Source organism: Peromyscus maniculatus, chromosome 4, assembly GCF_049852395.1.
Source record: "Peromyscus maniculatus bairdii isolate BWxNUB_F1_BW_parent chromosome 4, HU_Pman_BW_mat_3.1, whole genome shotgun sequence".
In the NCBI taxonomy this organism is placed as follows: Eukaryota; Metazoa; Chordata; class Mammalia; order Rodentia; family Cricetidae; genus Peromyscus; species Peromyscus maniculatus.
The window spans coordinates 69,978,517-70,001,021 of record NC_134855.1 but is presented as its reverse complement, the minus strand read 5'-3'; the positions used below and the strand labels follow the sequence as shown (position 1 = coordinate 70,001,021).

Sequence of the window (22,505 nt, the reverse complement as noted above, 5' to 3'; positions counted from 1 at the left end):
TGTTTCCTTCCCCTCTTGTCTTCCAGCCTCAGAGAGCATGGTCTCTGGCCCCGCCGTCATGGAGGATGACGACCAGGAAGTGGACTCTGCAGATGAGTCTGTCTCCAACGATGTGATGACAGCCACGGATGAACCCTCCAAGATGTCCTCCGCCACCGGACGCCGCATCCGGCGCTTCAAGCAGGAGTGGCTGAAGAAATTCTGGTTCCTTCGCTACTCCCCCACCCTCAACGAGATGTGGTGCCACGTGTGCCGCCAGTACACGGTGCAGTCCTCGCGCACTTCCGCCTTCATCATCGGCTCCAAGCAGTTTAAGATCCACACCATCAAGCTGCACAGCCAGAGCAACCTGCACAAGAAGTGTCTGCAGCTGTACAAGCTGCGCATGCACCCGGAGAAGACTGAGGAGATGTGCCGCAACATGACCCTGCTCTTCAATACCGCCTACCACCTGGCCCTGGAGGGCAGGCCCTACCTGGACTTCCGACCGCTGGCAGAGCTGCTGAGAAAGTGTGAGCTCAAGGTGGTAGACCAGTACATGAACGAGGGGGACTGCCAGATCCTCATCCATCACATCGCCCGGGCACTGAGGGAGGACCTGGTCGAGCGCATCCGTCAATCACCCTGCCTCAGCATCATCCTGGATGGGCAGAGCGATGACCTTCTAGCGGACACAGTGGCCGTCTATGTGCAGTACACCAGCAGTGACGGCCCCCCCGCCACGGAATTCCTATCTCTGCAGGAGCTGGGCTTCTCCAGCACAGAAAGCTATCTCCAGGCGCTTGACCGAGCCTTTGCTGCTCTGGGCATCCGCTTACAGGACGAGAAGCCGACCGTCGGCCTGGGAGTGGATGGGGCCAACATCACCGCCAGCTTGCGTGCCAGCATGTTCATGACCATCCGCAAGACACTGCCCTGGCTGCTGTGCCTGCCCTTCATGGTGCACCGGCCCCACCTTGAGATCCTGGATGCCATCAGTGGCAAGGAGCTGCCCTGCCTGGAGGAGCTGGAGAACAACCTGAAGCAGCTACTCAGTTTCTACCGCTACTCGCCACGTCTCATGGGTGAGCTGCGCTCCACGGCCTCCACCCTGTGCGAAGAGACCGAATTTCTGGGGGACATCCGTGCCGTGAGGTGGATCATTGGTGAGCAGAATGTCCTGAATGCCCTCATCAAGGACTACCTGGAAGTGGTGGCCCACCTCAAGGATGTCAGCAGCCAGACACAGCGGGCAGACGCTTCAGCCATAGCCCTGGCCCTGCTGCAGTTCCTCATGGACTATCAGTCCATCAAGCTCATCTACTTCCTGCTGGATGTGATCGCGGTGCTCTCACGCCTGGCCTACATCTTCCAGGGAGAGTATCTCCTGGTGTCCCAGGTGGACGACAAGATCGAGGAGGCCATCCAGGAGATCAGCAGGCTTGCAGACTCCCCGGGCGAGTACCTGCAGGAATTCGAGGAGAATTTCCGAGAGAGCTTCAACGGGATCGCCGTAAAGAACCTCAGGGTGGCCGAGGCTAAGTTCCAGTCCATCAGGGAGAAGATCTGCCAGAAGACACAGGTCATTCTGGCGCAGAGGTTCGATTCCCGAAGCCGGGTCTTCGTGAAGGCCTGCCAAGTGTTCGACCTGGCCGCCTGGCCCAGGAACAGCGAAGAGCTCCTGAGCTTCGGCAAGGAAGATATGGTTCAGATCTTCGACCACCTGGAAGCCATTCCTACCTTCTCCCGGGACGTGTGCCGGGAAGGGGTGGACCCCCGGGGGAGCCTGCTGATGGAGTGGAGAGACCTCAAGGCTGATTACTACACCAGAAACGGCTTTAAAGACCTCATCAGTCACATCTGCAAGTACAAGCAAAGGTTTCCGCTCTTGAACAAGATCATTCAGGTCCTCAAAGTCCTCCCCACCTCCACTGCCTGCTGCGAGAAAGGCCGTAGTGCCCTCCAGCGGGTCCGCAAAAACCACCGCTCCCGCCTGACCCTGGAGCAGCTCAGTGACCTGTTGACAATTGCTGTGAATGGACCACCCATCGCCAACTTTGATGCCAAGCGAGCTCTGGACAGCTGGTTTGAGGAGAAGTCTGGCAACAGCTACACACTGTCAGCCGAGGTCCTCAGTAGGATGTCTGCTCTGGAGCAGAAGCCCATGTTGCAGGCTCTGGACCACGGCTCTGAGTTCTACCCAGACATGTAGGGGGCCTGCACTGCAGAGGTCACAAAGCCGGTGAATATTTTTTTAATCTATACTCATAAGCTTTGATATATTATATAAATATATATTATATTATATTATATATATATATATATATAAACCCACACTGAAAATTTTTTAAAAACCAAGGTGATGTGTCCACCGGAAGCTACTGACAGCTTTCAGAAAGGAGCAATGTCGGCAATGGACTCTTGCCTCCACACTCGGCAGCTGCAGCCTACGTGGCAACTCATCTTCACTCACAGGAGCGTGTTTGGGGGGCCACACGTGTTCCCACCAAACGGTCAAAGCGGCATAAGCTAAATGGCGATTCTCTTTGTCACTTTTAGGTGGCTTTGTTCTGTTTCTGTCTTCATGTATCGGTTGAGGGGCTGGGGTTTGGGGTGACGCTCTCGCCTTCTCCTTTTTGGTATGGTTTTAGGACTACGGGGTGGGGGCTTGTGGTCTCCTCAGTGACATTCTGTTCCGGTCCAGTTACATTGCGTCCGGGTTTCCATGGGGTGAATTTCGGATTTCCGGACCGGACTCTCTGGCCTTCCTCCCGTCACTTGGCTCCAGCTTGGGAGCTCTTTCTTGTTCATTTGTCCAGATGGACACGTCACTTGTCCCAACAGCCAATGTATCAGTCCCCCTCAACTGTGAACCCACCACACTCCTCCATGGCGCCCTCCCTTCCCTCGGCTGTCGGTTCCCTTCTCCAGCCTCTGGAGGCTAACGATATCAGCAGTTACACTGAAGACAACTTTCCTTTTTCACATTTGAGCTTGAAATCTGGTGAGCAGGGGAGGAGTACGTTTTGTGCCCCAGCAGAGGATAAAACATTATATTTCCATTCAGATGTAGGGCTGTTGGGGAAGCAGTGAGCCGAGAAATCTAAACCCCAACAGGACTGCAATATTGGCTAAAAACAAGTAAGGTGAAAAGTGTATATTTAACTTCCACCAATTACTTGTATTTTGTCTTTATAATTATGAAATGTGGTGGTGGTGGGGGTTGGGTTTCTTTTAGTGATCAAGGAGCAGCTGTTTTGTCGTCCAAGGGCAGAATCCGTCAGTGCAAGTCAAGTCCTGGGCTGTACAGAAGTCAGATGAGCGTCCATAGAGAGGCTGTTCCTTTTGCAACAGGCTGATGGTATGCTTGCTCCGCAGCCCGGCAGAAAGGTCACACAATGCCGGACAGAGTTTCTCTTGCCTGTGAACTCTTCCTATTTTGGATAGAGTTGAGCTATCCTAAAGAAAAGGAGAAAACAGGAAGTGAGACAGGATTCTCAAGGTACAAACATGTATGCACACCTACACACACACACACACACACACACACACACACACACACACACACTCTGCAGCTACAGTATAAGCTTTAGAAATGGCCGCTTGCCTCCCCCGACCCTGGGGGCAGACAGGGGCTTAAGCTAGAGGAGTCTGACCAATGTTCACTTATCTACCAGTATACCTCGAAAAGAGTTTTCAGAAACGTGCGTGAGCTGTCGTAAACTTCCTCCCTGTCTCCACATCCAATCTGTGCAGTCTATGCAGATCCCAGAATGTGGATCTGGGTTGTCTATGGGGAAGGGAGGGATATCTGAAGTACCTGCCCATGGTCAGTTCTGCAGAGAACTGTATCTCTCCTTCAGTGGGGGTATTAGAGATCTAACCACAGGCAAGGCCCCCATGCCCTCAACCTGCCTAGCTGGGCCTACAACTCTGTGGTGGCTTCCTTCCGTCTGGGTTCGTCTCGTCTCTGAGGCCTCATGGAAATGTCATTAACACTGAACATGTTGCTACCCTTTCCTGGTTCTGCAGTCTGTCCGTCCTCCCTCAGATCCTCCCTTTTGCCTCCATGGTCTTGGTGCTAAGATAACTTTAGAATCATTGCTGCTAGCCAATAGCTTTTCATGATATAAATATATTATATATATATATATTATATTATTTTTGAAATGTTTTTGTTTTCAAGAGTGATGTAGCATGTTAAAACAAGAAACAAAACTAAACAAACAAAAAGCTGGGTCTTTCCAACTGTCCCACTGCCAGGTCTCTTATGCCGCCTTCTTCAACCAGTTGAGATACCCTGCCTGGTGACCTTCATCCCTCACCTCACTCTGGTCCCCATCTCAACTCCTCGTCCTCTGAGCAGGGAGAGTTAGCAGGAACTAGGGAAGGAAACCCCAAAGCCCCCTTCGGAGGCCGGGGAATCCCCAGCCTCATCCCACTTGCCGGCTCTGAGCTGGTGTCTCCCTCCATCTGCTCCTCCCGCTCCTAGCCAAAGCCTAGCTGGAGCCACATGGGCCGCCGTTGTGAAGCACAAGGTCTCCCACTTGCCCGGCTCCTGCCCTGGGACCTCACCTCCTCACAGACACAGACTTTGCTCTGCGGAGTTTTCATTGAAAGCCGAATGGACCAAGGTGGGTTCAGAGTAGAGATGGCTGGGAAGGCAGGTGGGTCTCTCGTGGGCAGCCTGCGGGCATAAATGGTGGCCTGGGCCTTTCCTCTTGCCAACAGTTGCCTTACATGTCTCCTCCCCCGCACAGGGGGCTTCCTTCACCTGGGAAGGGTCCTCTCCAGGATGGCCCTTGGCCAGACATGAAACCAGGACTGACTGTCCCCTCCCAAGAGGTTGTGGCTGAGCAAACTCCAGGCCTCAGCCACAGAGACAGGTTCTGACATCCCAAGCCAGTGTTACCTGAACCTCTTTAAGGCGCCCAGGAGCAGTGGACCTGCCTTGAGGCTTCCATGAATGAACTGTTCCCACAGCACGTGGCTGCTAACAGTTGCCGATTCTCTGGTCCTCTGTCTCCCCCCACCCTACCCCTGTTCTCTGCTGCAATGGCCTCTGCCTCAGAGCCGCTGAGGAGCTGAGCTCTCGTGCTCTCTCGTGCTGTCTTACATTCGGCTAGGTGCCTCTGAAACTCTGGGAGCTGGTGACTCTGGTTTTGCCTCAGGATGATGAGTGACTAAGGAACGATGTGGATGAACCCCACACACAGTCTTTTCTCAGCTTGGATGCTCCCTGGGAGGGCCAGGGCTTCTGCCTAGTGAATTTCGTTTGTGAGGCCCTGTGATTTCAGGCCTAGGCATTTCTCATGCACCCCTTGGAGAAGGGCTCGGGTTGAGACCCACACTTCTGGTCTGCCCGGCTCTCCTCCTATCTCGGCTGGTGTAACAGACTGTGGAGAGTCGGCCTAGCAGCATACATGCAGTTGTTTCTGATGGGACAGGGCCCTGTAACCCAGTCCCTGGTGCAGAAGTGAGAGTCATGGGCATAGAATGAATATGTCTGTGGGGCTGGCACTTATTCACTCTGGGGTGACTAATAGTGACTTTCATTGGCTCACGGTGAGAATAGGAGGTGAGATGGTATTGAAGATTGGGGTTGGTGGCTGTTGTGCCAACCGGGTACCATGCAGAACCATATGGTTGAAATGTTCTCCTGAGCAAAGGGAAGCAATGACCACTTAGCATGTGTGAGACAGGAGGCCTGCTCAGCCCCGTGGGCAGCTCCTGCCCAGGGAGAATCCCTGCAGGGACAGCCGAGTCCAGGCGTCAGAAGTGGCAGCACTTTAGTTTTGTAATGTCGGCTTGTGGCATCTCACGATGCCAGGTGTGTCCGCCTCGCCCCATCCTCAGTGGGGGAATGAGAGCCCACTGAGCTCCAGGACCCTCTGTAGCCACGTTCTTCCCGGAGCCCTTGAGTGTGAGGTGCCTGGAGCTCCTGCCCCCTGCTCAGGCTCCGTGTTCCCAACTTGAGTTGGTTTGCTGAGGTTTCTCGTTGGCTCGTTTGTACCAGGCCTTTGATTTTGCGCAAAGACCCTGGAGTGACTTAAAACACTTCCTAAGTGTTTTTCATTTGTTTGGAGGAAGAGAAATGGAGGAAGGTGTGAAGGTGGACATGGCCGTAGAGGGATGGAAATGGACTTGAGATGTTACCCAGCCCGAGCTTGTGGGCTGCATCCTGTTTCTGCCTACCTGGAGCTAGATGGGGACCAGGAGAGGCCACATGGGTTGAAGTCTGATTTCTGTCTTCTAGAACACTCCTTTGTTTTTCACTTCTGCCTCCAGGGAAACAAGAATTTGGCATCCTAACCTGTTTTCAGGGTGTGGTCTGTGCTAAGTCACAGGTCAGATCTGTGCTTTTTGTGTGTGTGTGGTCCATGCACCCCCTTTGGGCATAGGCCCCAGGTTCACTGGAGGGGATGTGTGCCCTGGGTGCCCTTTAAGAGGCAGCCCAGTCAGACTGGGCTAGCAACTACAGCAGGGAGCGTGGTCCTCCAGAGTGAGGAGAGGCAGGCACAGCAGGCAGTTCAAGTGGGATCACTCCTTTGTACACTGCCCTGGGTTCTAATCTGACCGTTCCTCCAATCCTTGAGGGAAAAAGTGCATCAGATGTACATGGTCCTTCTCGGAGGAACGCCCTTCTCCAGTCCTCTGTCAGTCAGGGCACTTTTAAGAGTCTTTGAGGTAATCTTTGCATGTTAGTCCGAGGGAGTTAAAGTGCCCTTTGGAGAGGAAAATAGTATGGCCCTCCTCTTCCATTAGCACGCTCTCCCCTTCCCCAATCCCTTCAAATAGTATCACCCTAGAAATACCTATGCAATCCAGTCCCCCTGGGGAGGCTGTGCATGGAGGCAGGGGTATGTGCAGTGTATCATACTGATGCTAAGGCATATCAATTGTATATACTGACATATACAGTACGTATACACGGCAGAGTAAGAGTAAATCACGTCTATATATCTATAAATAATATCCTATATATTTATACATTTCTATGTTTTAAATAGATATAAAATAGTCTATAGAGCTGGAAAGGTGGTGGGAAAGCCTGGTGCTGGGTTGGGAACGGGGAGGAGACAGCTCTGGAGGGGAGGTGGGAATGCTCACTAGGCTGGATTGCTGGCTACTGCGGGGCATCTTCCTTGGGGTGTTGGAGAGGAGGGTGGCCGGGTCCCAGCTCTCTCCATGCACTTTCTCTCCTTTCCAGCCAGCGCGGGCTGAGGTTGGAAGGAGATACCCCTGAGGTCCAGCTGCAGCAGCCCCTACCTCCCCCTACCGCTGGCCTGCACTTAGCTGGTCATTGCTGCTTGGCAGTAGGGGGTTGGACTTGGTCCCTGACGCCTAGTGGAGAGACCTCTGCACAAACTCCCCAATACCCTCGCCTATCAGGAGTGAGCGGCGTTGATGGCAATAGAAAAGGAGTACCTGGGATGAACAGATGTCCAGAAAGATGTCATCCCAACCTCCCAAATGCTTCTGTCCACCCCCTAGAGGCCAAGCCTCTGAAGTTAGCCGTCCTGGCCTCCTCCACCCGTTCAACCACTGTCTCTAGAGCACCAGGAGTTGAGGAAGGCAGCGTGAGCTTTAGGAAGTGCTGCCTCTCCCCATCCAGAGGCCCCACCTGGTGGAAGAGATATATCTGCACACTGACATTTTCAATGGCAACTCAAGTTCAGGAGCTGGGCCTTGGCCCAGCACACTCTGCGCAGCCGCAGCTGCTGGCTGTACTCAGGACAATCTGTCCCCTCTTCCCAAACCAACCAAGCAGCCCAAGCCACTTCTGCTGTGACAGCAGGTTTAGGTTTAGTTCACAAACACTGTTCTCATTCTGTGACTGGATGCTCAAGCCCACTCTCTCTGGGGGAGGGTATCTTCTTCAGCTTGTTCCCAGATACCCACCTCCCCAGCAGGGTGGGGGTGCCTGGGGCTCCAGGGAGTCTGGCCAGCTGGCAGCATGGCAGAGGGCTTGTGCAGCCCAGATGGGAGTCTGAAGCCTACTGCTCCCAGTGTCCTCTATCCCCTTCCCTCTCCTGGAAGCAGAAGAGGTCTGAGGACAGGTACCCTCCCTGCTCTCCAGACCAGCCTGCCTTTGGGCTCCACAAACACACTCATTTCCCATTCCGAGCCTTCGCGGGTCTTCCCTGCTCTTCCTCACCATCCTACCAACGGACCTCAGTCTCCAGCAGACCAGTCCCATACCACAGTTGAGACCAGGTCTGCTCTGCCAATGCCCACTTCCTTGAGCCACAGCTAGCTGCCAACTGGGCTGAACACCCTCTAGTGCCTGGCTCAATGGAGTTCAGGACCAATGGCCCGAGCCTTTCTCCCACCACAGTGGGTCAGAGCCTGGCCAGGGGATAGGCATTCCCAGTAGCAATCCCACAATGCACTGTACCTCAGAGAGAGAGAAAACGTTCCACAGGGCACCGAGGGGACCAGCCTCCATGCAGAGGGGGCAACCGCTCACCATACTGCTCATAAGAAGACAAAGGCCAGGATGTCCTAGAGGCATCCCTCCGTCTATCCTTTGGCCTCTCTGGAAGAACCAGTAGTCTTTTTTAGCCCTGGTCTCTCTCCTCCTCTCCACCCCCAAGCTGCTGAACCATTTTCATGTCAATCACAAAGAAAAAAATAAAGTGGGGGTGGGGGGGAATTCCTAGGAGCCTATTACTACATACATATTAATATGTTAATACTTTCTTTCTTAAAAACAACTCTCAATGTTATTATTTGGCAGACTGTGCTTTATAGTACCTGTGTGTTGGGGGCTAGAACACTGGATACAAATAGAGCTATGCTGGTTTATAATCTGTATGCAGAGTCTTTCCTTTTGTCACATTATCCTCGTAATGTAAGAAGATTATTAATAAAAGCATTTAAATTGATGCATCAAGCTTGGCTCCTTGCCTCTGTGATGGGCCTCAGTGAGTCATGTGGACCCCATCAAAGGCTCAGCTGTGGGGTTGGAAGGGACCTGAGTCCTCTTGAGCTGTTCTCTGCTGCTCTTCATTTCCCCACTACCATCCACTTTGTGCAGCAAGCCCCTGCATGTATCAATCAGTCCAAAGAAGGTGTGACTGAAACCATGTAAAACACCTACCCCATGGACACTGGCCCTCTAGGAATCTCTCTGGGGAAGCATCCAGAGCCTCTGCAGACCAATAGGCTCCAGCTCTCCTGCTTAAATACCTTTGGGGACTCTCCACTTGCAGGCCTGGCCCCTGCCTGCTTAGAAAGATCTTTTCTGAGTATTTTGCTGTTGGCACTGGCGGGGGTGAGATTTTTTCCCACATCTTTTGAGGAAGGAGTTAGGCAGGCATATAGTCAATCATGACATTGCTCTAAGTGCAGGCTTTCCCCCTTGAGATGCTGAGGCCTCCGCTCTTGAGGCCATCCAACATCCTCACAGTGGTCTTCCCTCTTCCTTTCTCCTTACTTCTGCCTTCTTAGCATTAGACATTTTCCTTTCAACCCAGAAGCACCATCACCTCCACATTGGTCACCTAGCATCTGTTGTGGTGGCACTATTTCTAGGAAGATGTGAACAGAAGTCTTCTCAGTCCAGTGACAGACAAAGTAAGGATTCCACCCAAGTCCAACTTGGTGAGCCAGTGAGTTTATTGGCATTACTTAGGGGAATGTGGGTGAGGACTTACAGTCACATGGATGACTCACAAGCAGCTACATTACCAAAAGATTGTTCCAGCATAGGTAATGACTCATAAAAGCTGGAACCCTAGCAATATCTTGGAAGTTTGCAATAACTTAACAGAAAGGAGATTCTGCCCTCACCCCTTATATAACATTGGAGAGCAAGGGGCCTGGGAAGTCTGATTAAGTTTCAGGGATTTCCTGAGACTTATGTGTTATCCAGAGTCTTAAGAAGCCTCTCTTCAGAACCTCTCAAGTCCTAACGAGCATCCATTCAGGATGCAATGTTTCAGTTCAGAGGAAATTGCTACACAGCACTCTACCCCTTTCTCTAGTTCTTTTGTTGTGCTTAGATCACAACCCTCAGAGAGACCACCAAAGACAAGCATGTCGGAATGCAAAAGCATTTGCATTTGGAATATCCAAAAGCAATACAAGCCTAGGCAGGGACTCTGTCCAATACATCCAACACAGTGGAGGCTGGAGGAAGTGTCCACCTCTCTGCAAGCTCAGTTTTTAAAGGCAAAGACCACAAGGTTACATCATTTAGGGGTGCTAGTACAAGTACAATTCTGATTGGCTCACTTTTAGGGATTTTCTAGAAATCATGGCTTAATCTTACTTATAAGGGAGTGGTTGCCTGCCACCATTTCTCATTGGCTACCGTCAGGTGGGGACATTTCTGTGGTCAGTTACCCTGGAAACCAGGGAGAGGACTATTCCATAGTCCAGCAGTCATTACCCTGTGACTACCTTGTGACTCTGTACTTTTACACTTCCTGGTTTCTGGGATCTGAACTGACTGGTGTTAGTAACTCATGGCCTATTCCAGTAACTCATGGCCTGTACCTAAAAGGAGAAATCTTAGGCCTTAGTTTTAGGGTGAAAGCATTTTGGTCTTATTTCTAAGATGGCTCATTTTGGTCTCACACTTTTATTATTTCCACTGCTTGTCCATGGTGTTCTCTGAGCCTTGGAGGGTTGATGCAGATTTCCAAGCCTTGGGCTTCTCTGCTACTGCAACGGCCTCTTGTTTCCAGGCCTTCACTGATGGTCACTAGGCTCTGCCAGTTCACCGTCGCTTGCAAAGGAAACATCCTTTTATGACCAGTTGCCGCTGACAGCATTGGCCTGTGGCTCATCATAAGCATATGAGTATTTAGAGGAAAGTTTAACAAAGCCACATCACATCCATGTAACCAAAAACAGCAGTAGCTGCTTCCCTACTGGGTCCTGGGACCTTCTCAGCCACAGGTTTTTGTCCTAGGTTGCGGTATCAGACATGAATTCCTTCCTATGGAGTGGGCCTTAAATCCAACCAGAAAGCTGCTTGTTGAACCCCTGACAGCCTGTGCTACTGCAGCCCCTGCAGTCCCGCCTCTCTTGGCGCAGCCAAGCAAGACTGTTGGTAACAACTGTCCCCTAGGAGGCTGCACTCTACCTTCCCACATTATAAAAGCAAGCCAGTAGGGAGTGAATATTCAGTTCCGTCCCAGCCTTATTTCTCCATGTCTTACAATCAGAGCATGCATTGTCTTCGCCCATAGGGCCATATTATCCAGTTTTGGCATACAGCTAACAGCAGTGGCAATGACATTATTTTGGGGACCTATGGGACCTCCCTGGCCAGCAGCTCCCTCCTCTGAGCTTTTTGTCCAACAACCCTTTGACTCCCCTGAGTGCTCATTCCATTCCCATTATATGACATGTCTGTGTCATACAATGTCAACAATGGCCTCTACTGCTCTTTTACATGTTTTTTTTTTTTTTGCAAATCCAAAAATGCTGAAAGGTTGGCATTATGCAACAGAAGCTTTTTTAGAGAGTGGGTAGGATCTCAAAAGCCCACTGACGTCCACCCTAGATAAGAAGTCCTAGTTGGTCTTGGACAGCTAAAGGGGTGATAAAAATAAAAGTTAGTAAGGCCTAATACAGTATAAAAAGATCTCATGACTTTTTATCAGTTCTTTAGTCAAAAGAGCAGCGCTGGGTACAGTGACATGGACAGGAGACACTGCCCCATTTAGCCTTCCATGGTCCGCAGACATTTCCCTTCATCCATCTGCCTCCTCATCCTGGCATGATGCTGTTGTCATGGGGACACTGTGCATCTTCCAGCCCCTAATGGTCTCAATAGGGCTGGCTTGTATTCCTTGGCTCAGTTCAAATCCAAGGGCTTCACTCTAGCCTCCCAAGCCCATGGCTGGAGCTGGACCCTTGGTTCTGACAGACTACAGACCAGCATTGTGGAGCTTGCCTTTCCATCAGCTACACCTGGCTGTTAAAGGACCCCAGTCTGGGTGAACAATCTTTAATTCTGGTGTACTTTACAGTACATACTCAGCGGGGGGGGGGGGGGGGGGGAGATAAGTCATTGAGGAGACATGTCATTCCATACCAAGCAGAGGAAGATGACCACCCTGGGAATCCTTTCCAAAGATTCTCCATTCATAGACAGTTCATCCTTGTTGTGTACTCTGTCAACTGTCTAACGAACCTTGCAGCCTCCACTATATAAAGGAGGTACAACATTCCATTCTTCATGGGGGAAGGGTCGCCATATTGAGGACTTCTAGAACAGGTGTTCCATCTTCACATCCATCAGCCTCAGTTTTGTGTCTCGGCATCTACTTCAGGGGCCATGCTGACTCCACCACCACCACCACCACCATCACCACCACCACCACCACTGCCGCCCCCACTCCCAGCTCATCTTTGGTTTTATCAGTCCCTGTTTGGGTACCAGTTGTATTGTATGATACTATTTTGGAGGAGACTCAAAATAAATACTTTCTCATCCTAGAGAGGGAGCCAATGACAGACCAAAGCAACAACAGTCCACCTTGGTGAAATAATTTTATTGGGGTTCCTTACAGGATTATGGGTGAAGGCTTACTTACAAAAGCATGGATAACTAGAAGGCAAGTTGCATCACTGAAAGCCCACCCCAGCACAGATGACAGCTTATGAAGGCTGGAACCCTGGAGCTTTCTGTGCAACTTGCAGCGTCCGGTCAACTCCTACTGTTTATATTCTCTTGAGCACGGAGGGGTCTCGAGAATGTAGTCAGTTTCAGGGACGTCATGAAACATGTAAATTGTTTACTTCCTAAGTCTAAAGGAGCCTCTCTATCTAGGGTAGAATGTTTCAATTAAGAGGACATTATTATACAACGCCTCCAGATCTGCTTGCCCTGGGATTGCAGAAGTTTCTGGAACATGATGATTTTGTCACCAGGAAGCAAGGAGGGAAAGACCTGCCACCTGCCCTTGCCTATGAAGTCAGTCCCCCCAGAGTGACTCTCGGAGGATGTAGTAAACTCCTTCCGTTCCCTTTCCCGCTTTTCCAAGGTCCAAAGGACAAGTTGAAATCACCCCAGAGAGAAGACAGGAGCATGGCTAGTGGTATGAAGACCAGCAGAGCTTCCTGTGACAGCATCTAGGGTAGTCTTTGAAAGCAGATCCAGTCAGTGTGCTCTCTTAGCATGCCACATGGGTTTCCCAAGGGAAATCATCCCCATATGCTCCAGCCCCTGCCTGCCTTCTTCTCATCTGGTCCTCACTGAGTGGTCACATGGTCCTCCAACCCTTGCCAATTTTTTTTAATCTGTCTGGGACAGCTCTTCCCAGCATGACAGCAGGTTGTGGCAAAATGTCACCCTCTTAGTAGGGGACTTTCATGGCCACTTATATAATTCTCTCTCTCTCTCTCTCTCTCTCTCTCTCTCTCTCTCTCTCTCTCTCTCTCTCTCTGTGTGTGTGTGTGTGTGTGTGTGTGTGTGTGTGTGTGTGTGTGTGTGTGTGTGTACCCTTTCCTTAATAATGCCCATGAGGGAAAAATAAAAGCGTTTCATTCTGCAGTGGGTAACGCCTGTCACCAAGGGGGCAGGTGACAGTGTATGCTGTAGAGATGAAGGACTGAGCAGCTCCCCAGCGGAGCCCAATCCCAGCACCTGCCCTGGACACTCTAGAGTCCTGGATTCCTCCTCATTGTCCTCTCTGTCCTGGTTTCCTTGTGCAATCAGAATGGTGCTGTACTTGATCTCTGGCTGGGTCTGGCCTTGACCCAGACCCTTTTCTGCAAAGTGAGAGGCTGTGCACAGTTGGCAAATTTGCCTCTGCCTCTTGTTCTTGCCCTTGGACAGGCTCCCAGCCAAATTACCAGGCATCTCCAATACCCCCTAGGGAAAAAAGATCCCCAGTTCTTTCTGGATTAGCCATGTTTGGACTCTGTAGTTCCAGGTAACCCTTGGGGACTATGACCTTCAAGTAGGGCTGCATGGCTGCTGGATGGATCTTAAGAGTCTTGACTTTAGGGCTATCATACTAAATCATACAGTATCACATTAAAATCCCCCAGTCTCTTAGAAGTGTACGACCTTGGACAAATCCCAAATCCCCGTCTACTTCAGTTGCCCAGCACAGATCTGCAACCTGCTGTGCACAATCATTTTTTCATTGTGGTTGTGCCCCTTTTTATCAGGATAAAGTGGGTTCCAGGAAGTATTGGGGTTCTCCTCTCCTAGTATTGCTGGGAACACCTGAGAAATGGATGACCTACATCTTAGCCTGAGTGGGAAGCACCATTCCGTCCTCAGAGAGAACACTGGGGCTCCTTCCTCAGCTTGCATCTGCTCATCTCACCTGACCCCTCAAGGGAGGGGCTGGAGAGAAATTTGATTTGTTACTTTGGGCTGGAAAAGCAGGTTCTCCTCGCTTGCCTCTGTATGGCATCGGAGTTTCTGAAGTAGGACTTCTGCCACCCACATTTGCCAACAGGCTGTCTCAAAACCTCTGGAAAGAGTGTCAGGAAATTGGAGGCCACTTTGACAAGTGCTGAAGCCCAACTGAAGACCAGATGCCACGGGAGCTCTGCTTTAATCACAGTGGTTACCACTAGACTGGTTTCCACGACAACAACTATTTCCCAGTATCAAGAATGGCTTGGCTCCTTCACCTTGGTCTGGGGAAAGCTGCGCAGGTCCCACTTGGGACCATCTGTACTGAGTCACCTGCAAGAGAGAAGGGCAGTTTGCGGGGGTGGGGGTGGGGCATTTTCCAGCACTAAGGTAGGGCTCAACCCCTCTATCGCTCAACTTTAGCCCTGGCAGATGTCTGCTGTGGAGGGAGATGGACATGTGCTCCAATTTGAATCTTCCAAATGGTGGCATCCAACTGGCTCTAAAAAAGTAAGAACTCTTGGGCAGAAAACTACCAGTGCCAAGCAGCAATCAAATAGCTGAGACCCAGCTCCCCCCAGCCTTGGGTACCATGCTATTGCTCACAGGAGCATCAGTAGCCTTCAGAGGGACTGTCAACAGATGGCAAAGCTTTAATCCACCACGAAGCACAGAGGGCAGGCACCCACCTGTGTGGGTTTCCTTTTATTTCTAGATGAGACATGTGAAAACAAAGTTGTTACCAGTCTGTATTGGCTAGTTTTATGACAACTTGACACAGCTAAAGTCATCTGAGAAGAGGAAACCTCAACTGAGAAATGCCTCCATAAGATCAAGTCTGTAGACAGGCAAGCCTTTAGGGTATTTTCTCAACTAGTGATTGATGGGGGAGGGCCCTAGCCATTGTGGGTGATGCTACCCCTGACTGGTGGCCCTGAGTTCCATATGAAAGCAGGCTAAGCAAGCCATGAGGACCAAGCCAGTAAGCAACACCCCTCCATGGCCTCTGCATCAGCTCCTGCCTCCAGGTTCCTATCCTGTTTGAATTTCTGCCTAGGCTTCCCTAAATGGACGGTGACTTTGGATATGTAAGCCAAATACAAGTCCTCTTCTTTTTAAGTTGTTTTTACCCTTGGTTGTTTTGTCATAGTACTAGCCCTAATTAAGACACATGCTAAACCACAGAATTAAACATGATTAAAGCTGGAAGGGGCCTTAGGGTCATTTAGTTCAAATTTTTTTTATTCAAAGTGATTTTATTGCTGTGTACACAAGAATTTATGCCACTAGAGCAGAGGCTGTGGCTGACTCATATTTCCAATTGGGTGGGAGGACCCGCTTCGTCTTATAGTAACGAGCCAGCCGGTGAATTCTGCTCTCTATCAGAATCAGGCGGAATTTAGCATCCTTATCCTGTCTGTTCCTCTCAAGATGTTTTTGGACAGCCACCGCTTTCTTAATCAAATGGTACAGATCCTCAGGGAGGTCAGGGGCAAGGCCTTTCGACTGAAGGATTCTCAGGATTTTATTACTAGTCACAAAACGGACCTGCACCACACCATGCGGGTCCCTCAGGATCACACCTATTTGGGAGGGAGTCAGGCCTTTCTTGGCCAGTTTGTAAATTTGTTCCTTCACGTCGTGAGACGTCAGCTTCAGCCACGTGGGGACACTACGGTGGTAGGTCAGCACCGACTGGGACAGGCCCTTCCTGGGAGCATGCATGTGACCCATGATGGCAGAGGTCTGGCAGTCATTTAGTTCAAATTTATTTTATAGATATGGACACTGAGGCCCAGAGGCAACTAACTCATTTGGGGAAGTAATGGTGGCCAGAGACAGTGTCCCACAGGGTTCCGGGGTCTCAGCTCTGGCTCAGAGCTCCAGATTGAAGGTGACCTTTTCCTGTCAGAGCATGGTTTGTTGTTGAGGGCTCTTCAATGGAAAGCCCTTGATTCAGTAACCAAGGATCCCCACCATTTCTCTTTCATATACAGCCATAGCCAAATGTTAGTCTGGGGCTTAGGTGGGCTGTCTTCATAGCTACCTGCCAATTATGGTGTATAATATTTGGCTCTGTGGAATAAAGCCCACTTAGCCCATTTTATTGCAGAAATACAAGTGCCTCCCAGGTTCTATTAGGATGTAACAATGGTTGTGGAAAGTATAAAGTAAGGAGTCACATGTGAAAATACCACATGACTGTTTCAGAAGTCATTTATCTTGGTTAAGAACCTTCCATTCTCCTGCACACACTTTGCCCTAGCAGTTCCACTCACTTTTAGACACATCTTCAAGAGACTACACATGTACGTGGGAAAGATGCATAAGAATGTCCACAGTGGCAGTTATTATAAAATAACTACTGAGAAGGAGAAGAGAGACAGTGACTGGGGGAGAGGGGGAGGGAAAGGGAGGGAGGGAGGGAGGGAGGGAGAGAGAAAGAGAGAGAGAGAGAGAGAGAGAGAGAGAGAGAGAGAGAGAGAGAGAGACTGAAGAGAGAACATCAATAAAATGGGATATGGTAGATCCATGTAGTGGAATATTATATGAAAAAGAAATTAGTTAGAACCATAGTCCGCATGAAGCTTAAAATTTTAATGTTGAACAAAAACAATGTGGTGAAGTTTAAGAATTTAAGTAAAGTTTAGAAACACACAGATACTCTCTAGTGCCAAAGGTTCACATGATTATATAGTAAAACCATAAAGAATGCTTGTGATAACAAATCAGAATGCAAGATCCTGGTCTTCTCAGTATGGGGCACTAGAGGTGATTCAACTGTAGTTGTCAAGGTTTATTGAAGTTGGCAGTGATTCATGGGTACTTAATGCACAATTTATTCTGAATCTTATATAACTAAAACATGAAGGAAACAGAACAAAGAAAAACACTAGGCTGCCAACCCATTTGGAAATGATTTATTTACCACTGTAAGATTTGTGTTCCAAAGTGTGACCAGACATGTGACCACAATGTCTCATGCGTCTTTTTGTGCTTTGATTTGGGACTGCATAATGAACACGCAGCATGTGACAACAGGAAACACTAAGGGCAGAAACACTCCACAGGACTACCTTTCTCCTCCAAAGATCCCCACTTCACTTCAGTTCAGAGACTGCCACCTTCCCTGGGGTCCCTTTACATCTGAGTTCACCTGAACTGCCTCATGATCCCATGATCTGCTGTTTCCATTAAGATGATCGCCCCCTGGAATCATCTCAAATCAGAATGGACAGACACATGCCAGGTCTTGGTTGGCAAACACTCAACAAACTGATACATTTATCCTGGTTGACATTGGGAGGGGACTCACAGAGGACTGAAGGTGAACTCCTAACTGTCCAGCAGCAGGCCAGCCTGAAATGGCCTCTCACTTTATTTTCGCCTCAGCTTTGGTCTCTTGCTAGAAAGTGTTCCCTGGCTTAGGTTCCTTCCCACTAATCCCAACTGTTCACGCAGATTCAGCCAATTCAGAAGCGGCTTACAAGCATGGCTGGAAACAAGCTAAGCCAATGTAAAAAGTGACCGAAGGCTTTTGATTCACCAGTCTGACATCTCTGAGTAGTTCACAGAGGAGGTTTTGGAAAGAAAGCACAGCCCTGAGGAGCTAGGAGTGACATCAGGTAAGCAGTGACAACTTTTATGTCTGCTTAGACGCCTCCTTGCTTGCCTTCTGAAGCTGGGCAAGCAGGCTCCCGTGACATCGGTGCTGTGTTACAGATGGCCACACCGAGGCGCCGTCGAGCAAGGAAGTAACTGACAATCCAAATCCTGTCTCACAGGTATCCACGCCTGCAGCCACTTACACTTAATTCCCAGTGGGGTTAGCTGTTGAAAATATCAATGGAGGCAGATATTTCCAAACCTAGACTCTTCTCATTTCCCAGTTAAAGGGACATGTCTCCCAAGCTGGAGGGCAGTGCATTTCGAGAGGCCGTATTTCCTCTTGAAGTTGTTATCCATCTCCCCATTCACATAGCCGGATGGAATAGGCCAAGCTCAGAGCTGCTTCCTTCTGAAGTACGGTCACACTGAGAAGGACGTATCTGTCCCACAGAGTCAGTTGGGGGAGGGTGGTGGCATTAGTGGGCAGGACAGCTAGCCCTCCGAATGCCCCAGTCACCCCAGAGAATGCCACCAGAGCTTGCCAGGGAAAGGGTTCCTTGGTATGATAAAAACAAACAAACAAAGCCCACCCTGATTTCTTAAATAAAACAGTCAAAACACACAACACAGCTCAAGAGTGGGACAGGAACAGCAAACACAGAAAAGGGGAGAATTAGAGCAAGCAGAGCGTTCCCTTCTTCACACTGCCCTGGTGTGGAGCTCCTGGAGGACAGGGATGGAAAGCAGCCCTTCCTGCTCTGCTCCAGAGCCCCTGTGCTTGGTAAAGACAGATGCCCTGAGTATTCCACCCAGAGCATCAATCTGGCGTGAGCCCCAAAGGCCCAAGGACCTTCTGGCCAGCCAGTGAGTGGGTCTCAACCTTTCTAAGGCTGAGACTCTTTAATAACGTTCCTCACATTATGGTGACCTCCAAACATAAAATCATTTTCATTGCTACTTCATAACTAATTTTGCTACTGTTGTGAATCATAATGTAAAGATTTTTGGAGATAGAGGTTTGCCAAGGAGGTTGGGACCCACAGTTTGAGAACTACCGCTTTAGACTAAAGTGAGCAAGGACTGCTGCCCACAGAGTGTACCTGACACGCATCCTTTCCCATAGCACAGATGAGAAAGAGGCAGTCTTCCGAGTGATCCTGACGCGCCAATCACACCCACCGCCTTGGTGACTGCTCACTTTTTAGTATTGGGAATAGAGAGAGAGAGGAATGAGATCCTGGCTTCAGCCAACACATCTGCATCTGTCTTCAGGTGTAGGCATGTGGACAGGGGTAGGAGGGGGCGACTGGCAGCTGAGCCTGGAGGATGACCGTGCCCGAGAAGGACGAGGTTGGTGGCTGACCGCCGACTACAGGTGCAGTTGGTGCCACATGGCGATTTGGCGGCGCGGGTTTTTTAGCATCTCCTCCCAGTGGCTGCGCTCAGAGCCCGAGGCATGCAGGCCTAGGCTGCAGTGACCCAGCTCACAGCTCGGGCCCTCCTCCCCCTGGCCCAGCACCTCCAGCTCCACGCTGGATGCCCGCAGCAGGTCATCTGGTAGCTCAAACATGATCATCTCGTTCCACACGGGGTTGATCTTGTGTTTGGCCCGTTTCGTCTGTTTCTTCTTCAGCTTCTGAGCCTGGTGCTTCAAGGTCACCTTGACAGAGACATCTGGGCAAGGGTACAGAGGAAAGAAAGACAGGGTGGGGGTGAGCTGCTAGGGTCCGATGGCACCTGGAATACGTCTCCCTCCCCCTATACCTCCCCTGCATGGTGCATTCACTCAACAGGTATGAAGTATCTACTAGATGGCAGGCACTGGCCTAGATTTAGGAAGAGAGGCGAAGTTGCCATGTCTGTAACTTGCACTAGAATGTGAGAGACTGACCATCCAGGTTGAGTATCTTTATCTGTAAGGTTTGAGACCATAAACTTTACAGATCTGGGGTGTTTTTCAGACTTGGGGAATATTTGCATATATATTACAAGATATCTTGGGGATGGGATATGCTTGGGGAAGCATAAAATCCACTTCATGGTTCTTTTTTCTTGAACCTAGACATACTAAGAAAGCATTCTACCATTGAGCAAAATCTCCAGCTTTCTTTTTCTTTTTGGTTTTGAGACAGGGTTGCACTATGTCACTCCAGCTGGTCTTGAACTTTCTCTGCAGCCCACGCAGGCCTGGAATTTGAGGTCTTCCTGCCTTCACAGTAGCTGGGATTCCAGGCCTACACATGCGTCGTACACACAGCTTGAAGACTATTTTATGCAACATAAAAGTTTTATTTTGTTTTGTTTTGCGCAGAATTTTCCACTAGTGGTCAGGAGAGTTCAGATGTTGGCATTTATTGGACTTTGGATTTTCAGATTAGAGATAGATTAGCCTGTCACAAAACATATGAGGTCAATGGGTGGCTCAGATCTGGGCATGTCAGAGGGCCTCTGGGGAACCACGTTGACCATAAGACCTTCTAAGTGACTTGACAAACCAAGTCAGAGACAAGGCCTTATGTGTCCTCCAGTTTGATTTCAAATCAGACCAGGAAAACAGTGTTCTCCCCGCCCCCCCCCCCCCATCATTCTCCAGTCCATTGTTAAGATGATGAGTCACTTCCTGCTGGCCGAGTTCTGGTCACTTGTCTTTTTTCTAAGTTTTCCTTGAGGACCTGGATTTCCTGTGGAGAGGGTGAAGGCAGGCTCCCTGCTCCCAGGTCCCCAGGAAATTCACAAGTCAGCAGGCAAGCTTCCATAGCTTAGGACATTTTATTTTCATTAGTCAAGGTTGCCCAAGCTAATGTGAGAGTAATTGTTACTTTGTATTTATTGCTATCGTTATCGCCCCTGGGTGGTTAGTTTGTTATTTCTGCAGAGATATTTCAGACACAAAGTGCTCTTCTGTAATGGTCCTGATGGGAGCTATTAAAAAAAAAAAAAAAGCAAGACAGAATTGACTGGAAGGGATGAAGCGTGGCATCCACCTCTGACCTGTGGCTCAGGACTACAACACCAGCCCTTCTGGTTTCATTTGCCCAAGACCTGTTAGCAATGCACGGGCAAATCTGTGTTGTAACTTTTTATATATAATGATAATGATGATTTCTGTAGTATTGTTATCTTGCTTTGTGTGTAGCTATGACCTGTCCCATCCCTGCTGCTTTCCTGCTTTGCTAGGAGAGCCTGCTCGGTCTCTGTGACTAGTGACCTGTGCCCAGGTATCAGAAGGCAACCCAAAACCTACAGGCTTTCATGAAGAGGCTTATGTGGGCATCCACGCTATAGGTTCCTTAAGCTCCAGACTTTACCCTCATAGCCACACATTATCTGCTGTCATCCATGCTCAGCAGGTGTGTATGGCGGGGTGCATTTGGCTGTCACCCATGCTCAGCAGATGTGTGTGTTGGGGGTGGTATTTGGCCAAGGCTTGGAACAGAGAAGAGAGTGGGAGCATGCGGTAACACTAGCAGAGATGTGAGGGAACTTAAAGGCATGAGTGTGTCTGTCAGAACTGACTAGTGTATTCTGGGCCACAGATGTTGAGGCTGACTCTACAGCTGGATTCCTAGCACCTCCCTGTTCACCCACCTCCATTTTATGCCACTGCCTTCTTCATGCATCCCAGAGCTGGGGCACCCTGCCTGTCTCCTTGCAGCCTCACTTACCCTTGCCCAGAAGCTCCTTGGATTGGTTGGAGTGGAGGTTCTTGGCTTTAATCAGCACCACCAGGAGGCGATTGGCAGCCGGGAGGTAGCTGATGGACAGAAGGACCTCCCCGGTCCCTGCAGATGGTTCCTGAAAACAGGAGAGTAAGGGATTACACTTGGCTTCTGACCCATCAACTGAAGCTGAGACTAGAGTCACACTGCCCTCGTACCCCACAGATATTCCAGTCCATTCCCTAAAGGTAAGTTTATCTACCACTGCACAAGGCAGCAGGGTCCAGAGGAAGGGGGCTGTGTGTGATCAGGAGTCTTGTCTTCCATATGTCATCTTTCTGTGTTGTTTGTTTCTCTTTTCTTTCTTTCTTTCTTTCTTTCTTTCTTTTTTTTTTTTTTTTTTTTTTTTTTTTTTTTTTTTTTTTGAGGCAGAGTCTCACTATATAGCCCTGGCTGGCTCAGAACTCACTATGTACACTAAGCTGGCGTCAAACTCACAGAGATTCACCTGCCTCTCCCTCTAGAGTTCTGGGATTAAGCATGAGCCACCACACCCTGGCACATGTCATCTCTTTACATCCAACTTACAAACAGAAAATAGCCTCCACTCAGGCTACATTGAGGGCAGAAAGCAGGGGCGCCCTCTCCTTCTCTACCCTTTGTCTACACTCTGGAGGTGCTTTGGTAGAACTCTAGGGTCCTAGGAAACCCAGTTTTTGAGTCACAGTATGGACCCATCAGGCTTGTGGGAGAATAGAGAATTATTTCTGCCCCCTCTTGATTTCACTTATTTTTAAGCATGTGCTTATATGTGTGTCTCTGTGTGGGTATGTGCATGTGGGGGTGCAGGTCATCAGCTCCCTTGAAGCTGGGGTTACCCAATGTGAGTGCTGGAACTTGGATTCTCTTTAGGCGTGGTAGGAGCT

At 49.8% G+C, this 22,505-nt stretch overlaps 2 protein-coding genes and 1 pseudogene across 5 annotated transcripts in view; 1 reads left to right on the top strand and 2 right to left on the bottom strand.

Moving 5' to 3' along the window:
• Positions 1-8,875, top strand: part of Prdm11 (PR/SET domain 11) — an 84,137-nt gene extending 75,262 nt beyond the window's left edge. For all 4 annotated transcript variants that reach the window (XM_076570112.1, XM_076570115.1, XM_076570114.1 and 1 more), the window contains one exon: positions 27-8,875. In XM_076570112.1, coding sequence (XP_076426227.1) covers positions 27-2,191 — 2,165 coding nt within the window. In that variant the 3' untranslated portion in view covers positions 2,192-8,875. The remainder of the gene's footprint in view (positions 1-26) is intronic.
• Positions 8,876-15,546: 6,671 nt separating this feature from the next.
• Positions 15,547-16,618, bottom strand: LOC102927913 (small ribosomal subunit protein uS15 pseudogene; annotated as a pseudogene).
• Positions 16,619-17,216: 598 nt separating this feature from the next.
• Syt13 (synaptotagmin 13) overlaps positions 17,217-22,505 on the bottom strand; it is a 40,946-nt gene continuing 35,657 nt past the window's right edge. The window contains exons 5-6 of the mRNA XM_006997480.4: positions 21,586-21,715; positions 17,217-19,594 (exon numbers count right to left, since the gene is read on the bottom strand). Of these exons, the coding sequence (XP_006997542.1) occupies positions 19,290-19,594; positions 21,586-21,715 (435 nt within the window). The 3' untranslated portion in view covers positions 17,217-19,289. The remainder of the gene's footprint in view (positions 19,595-21,585; positions 21,716-22,505) is intronic.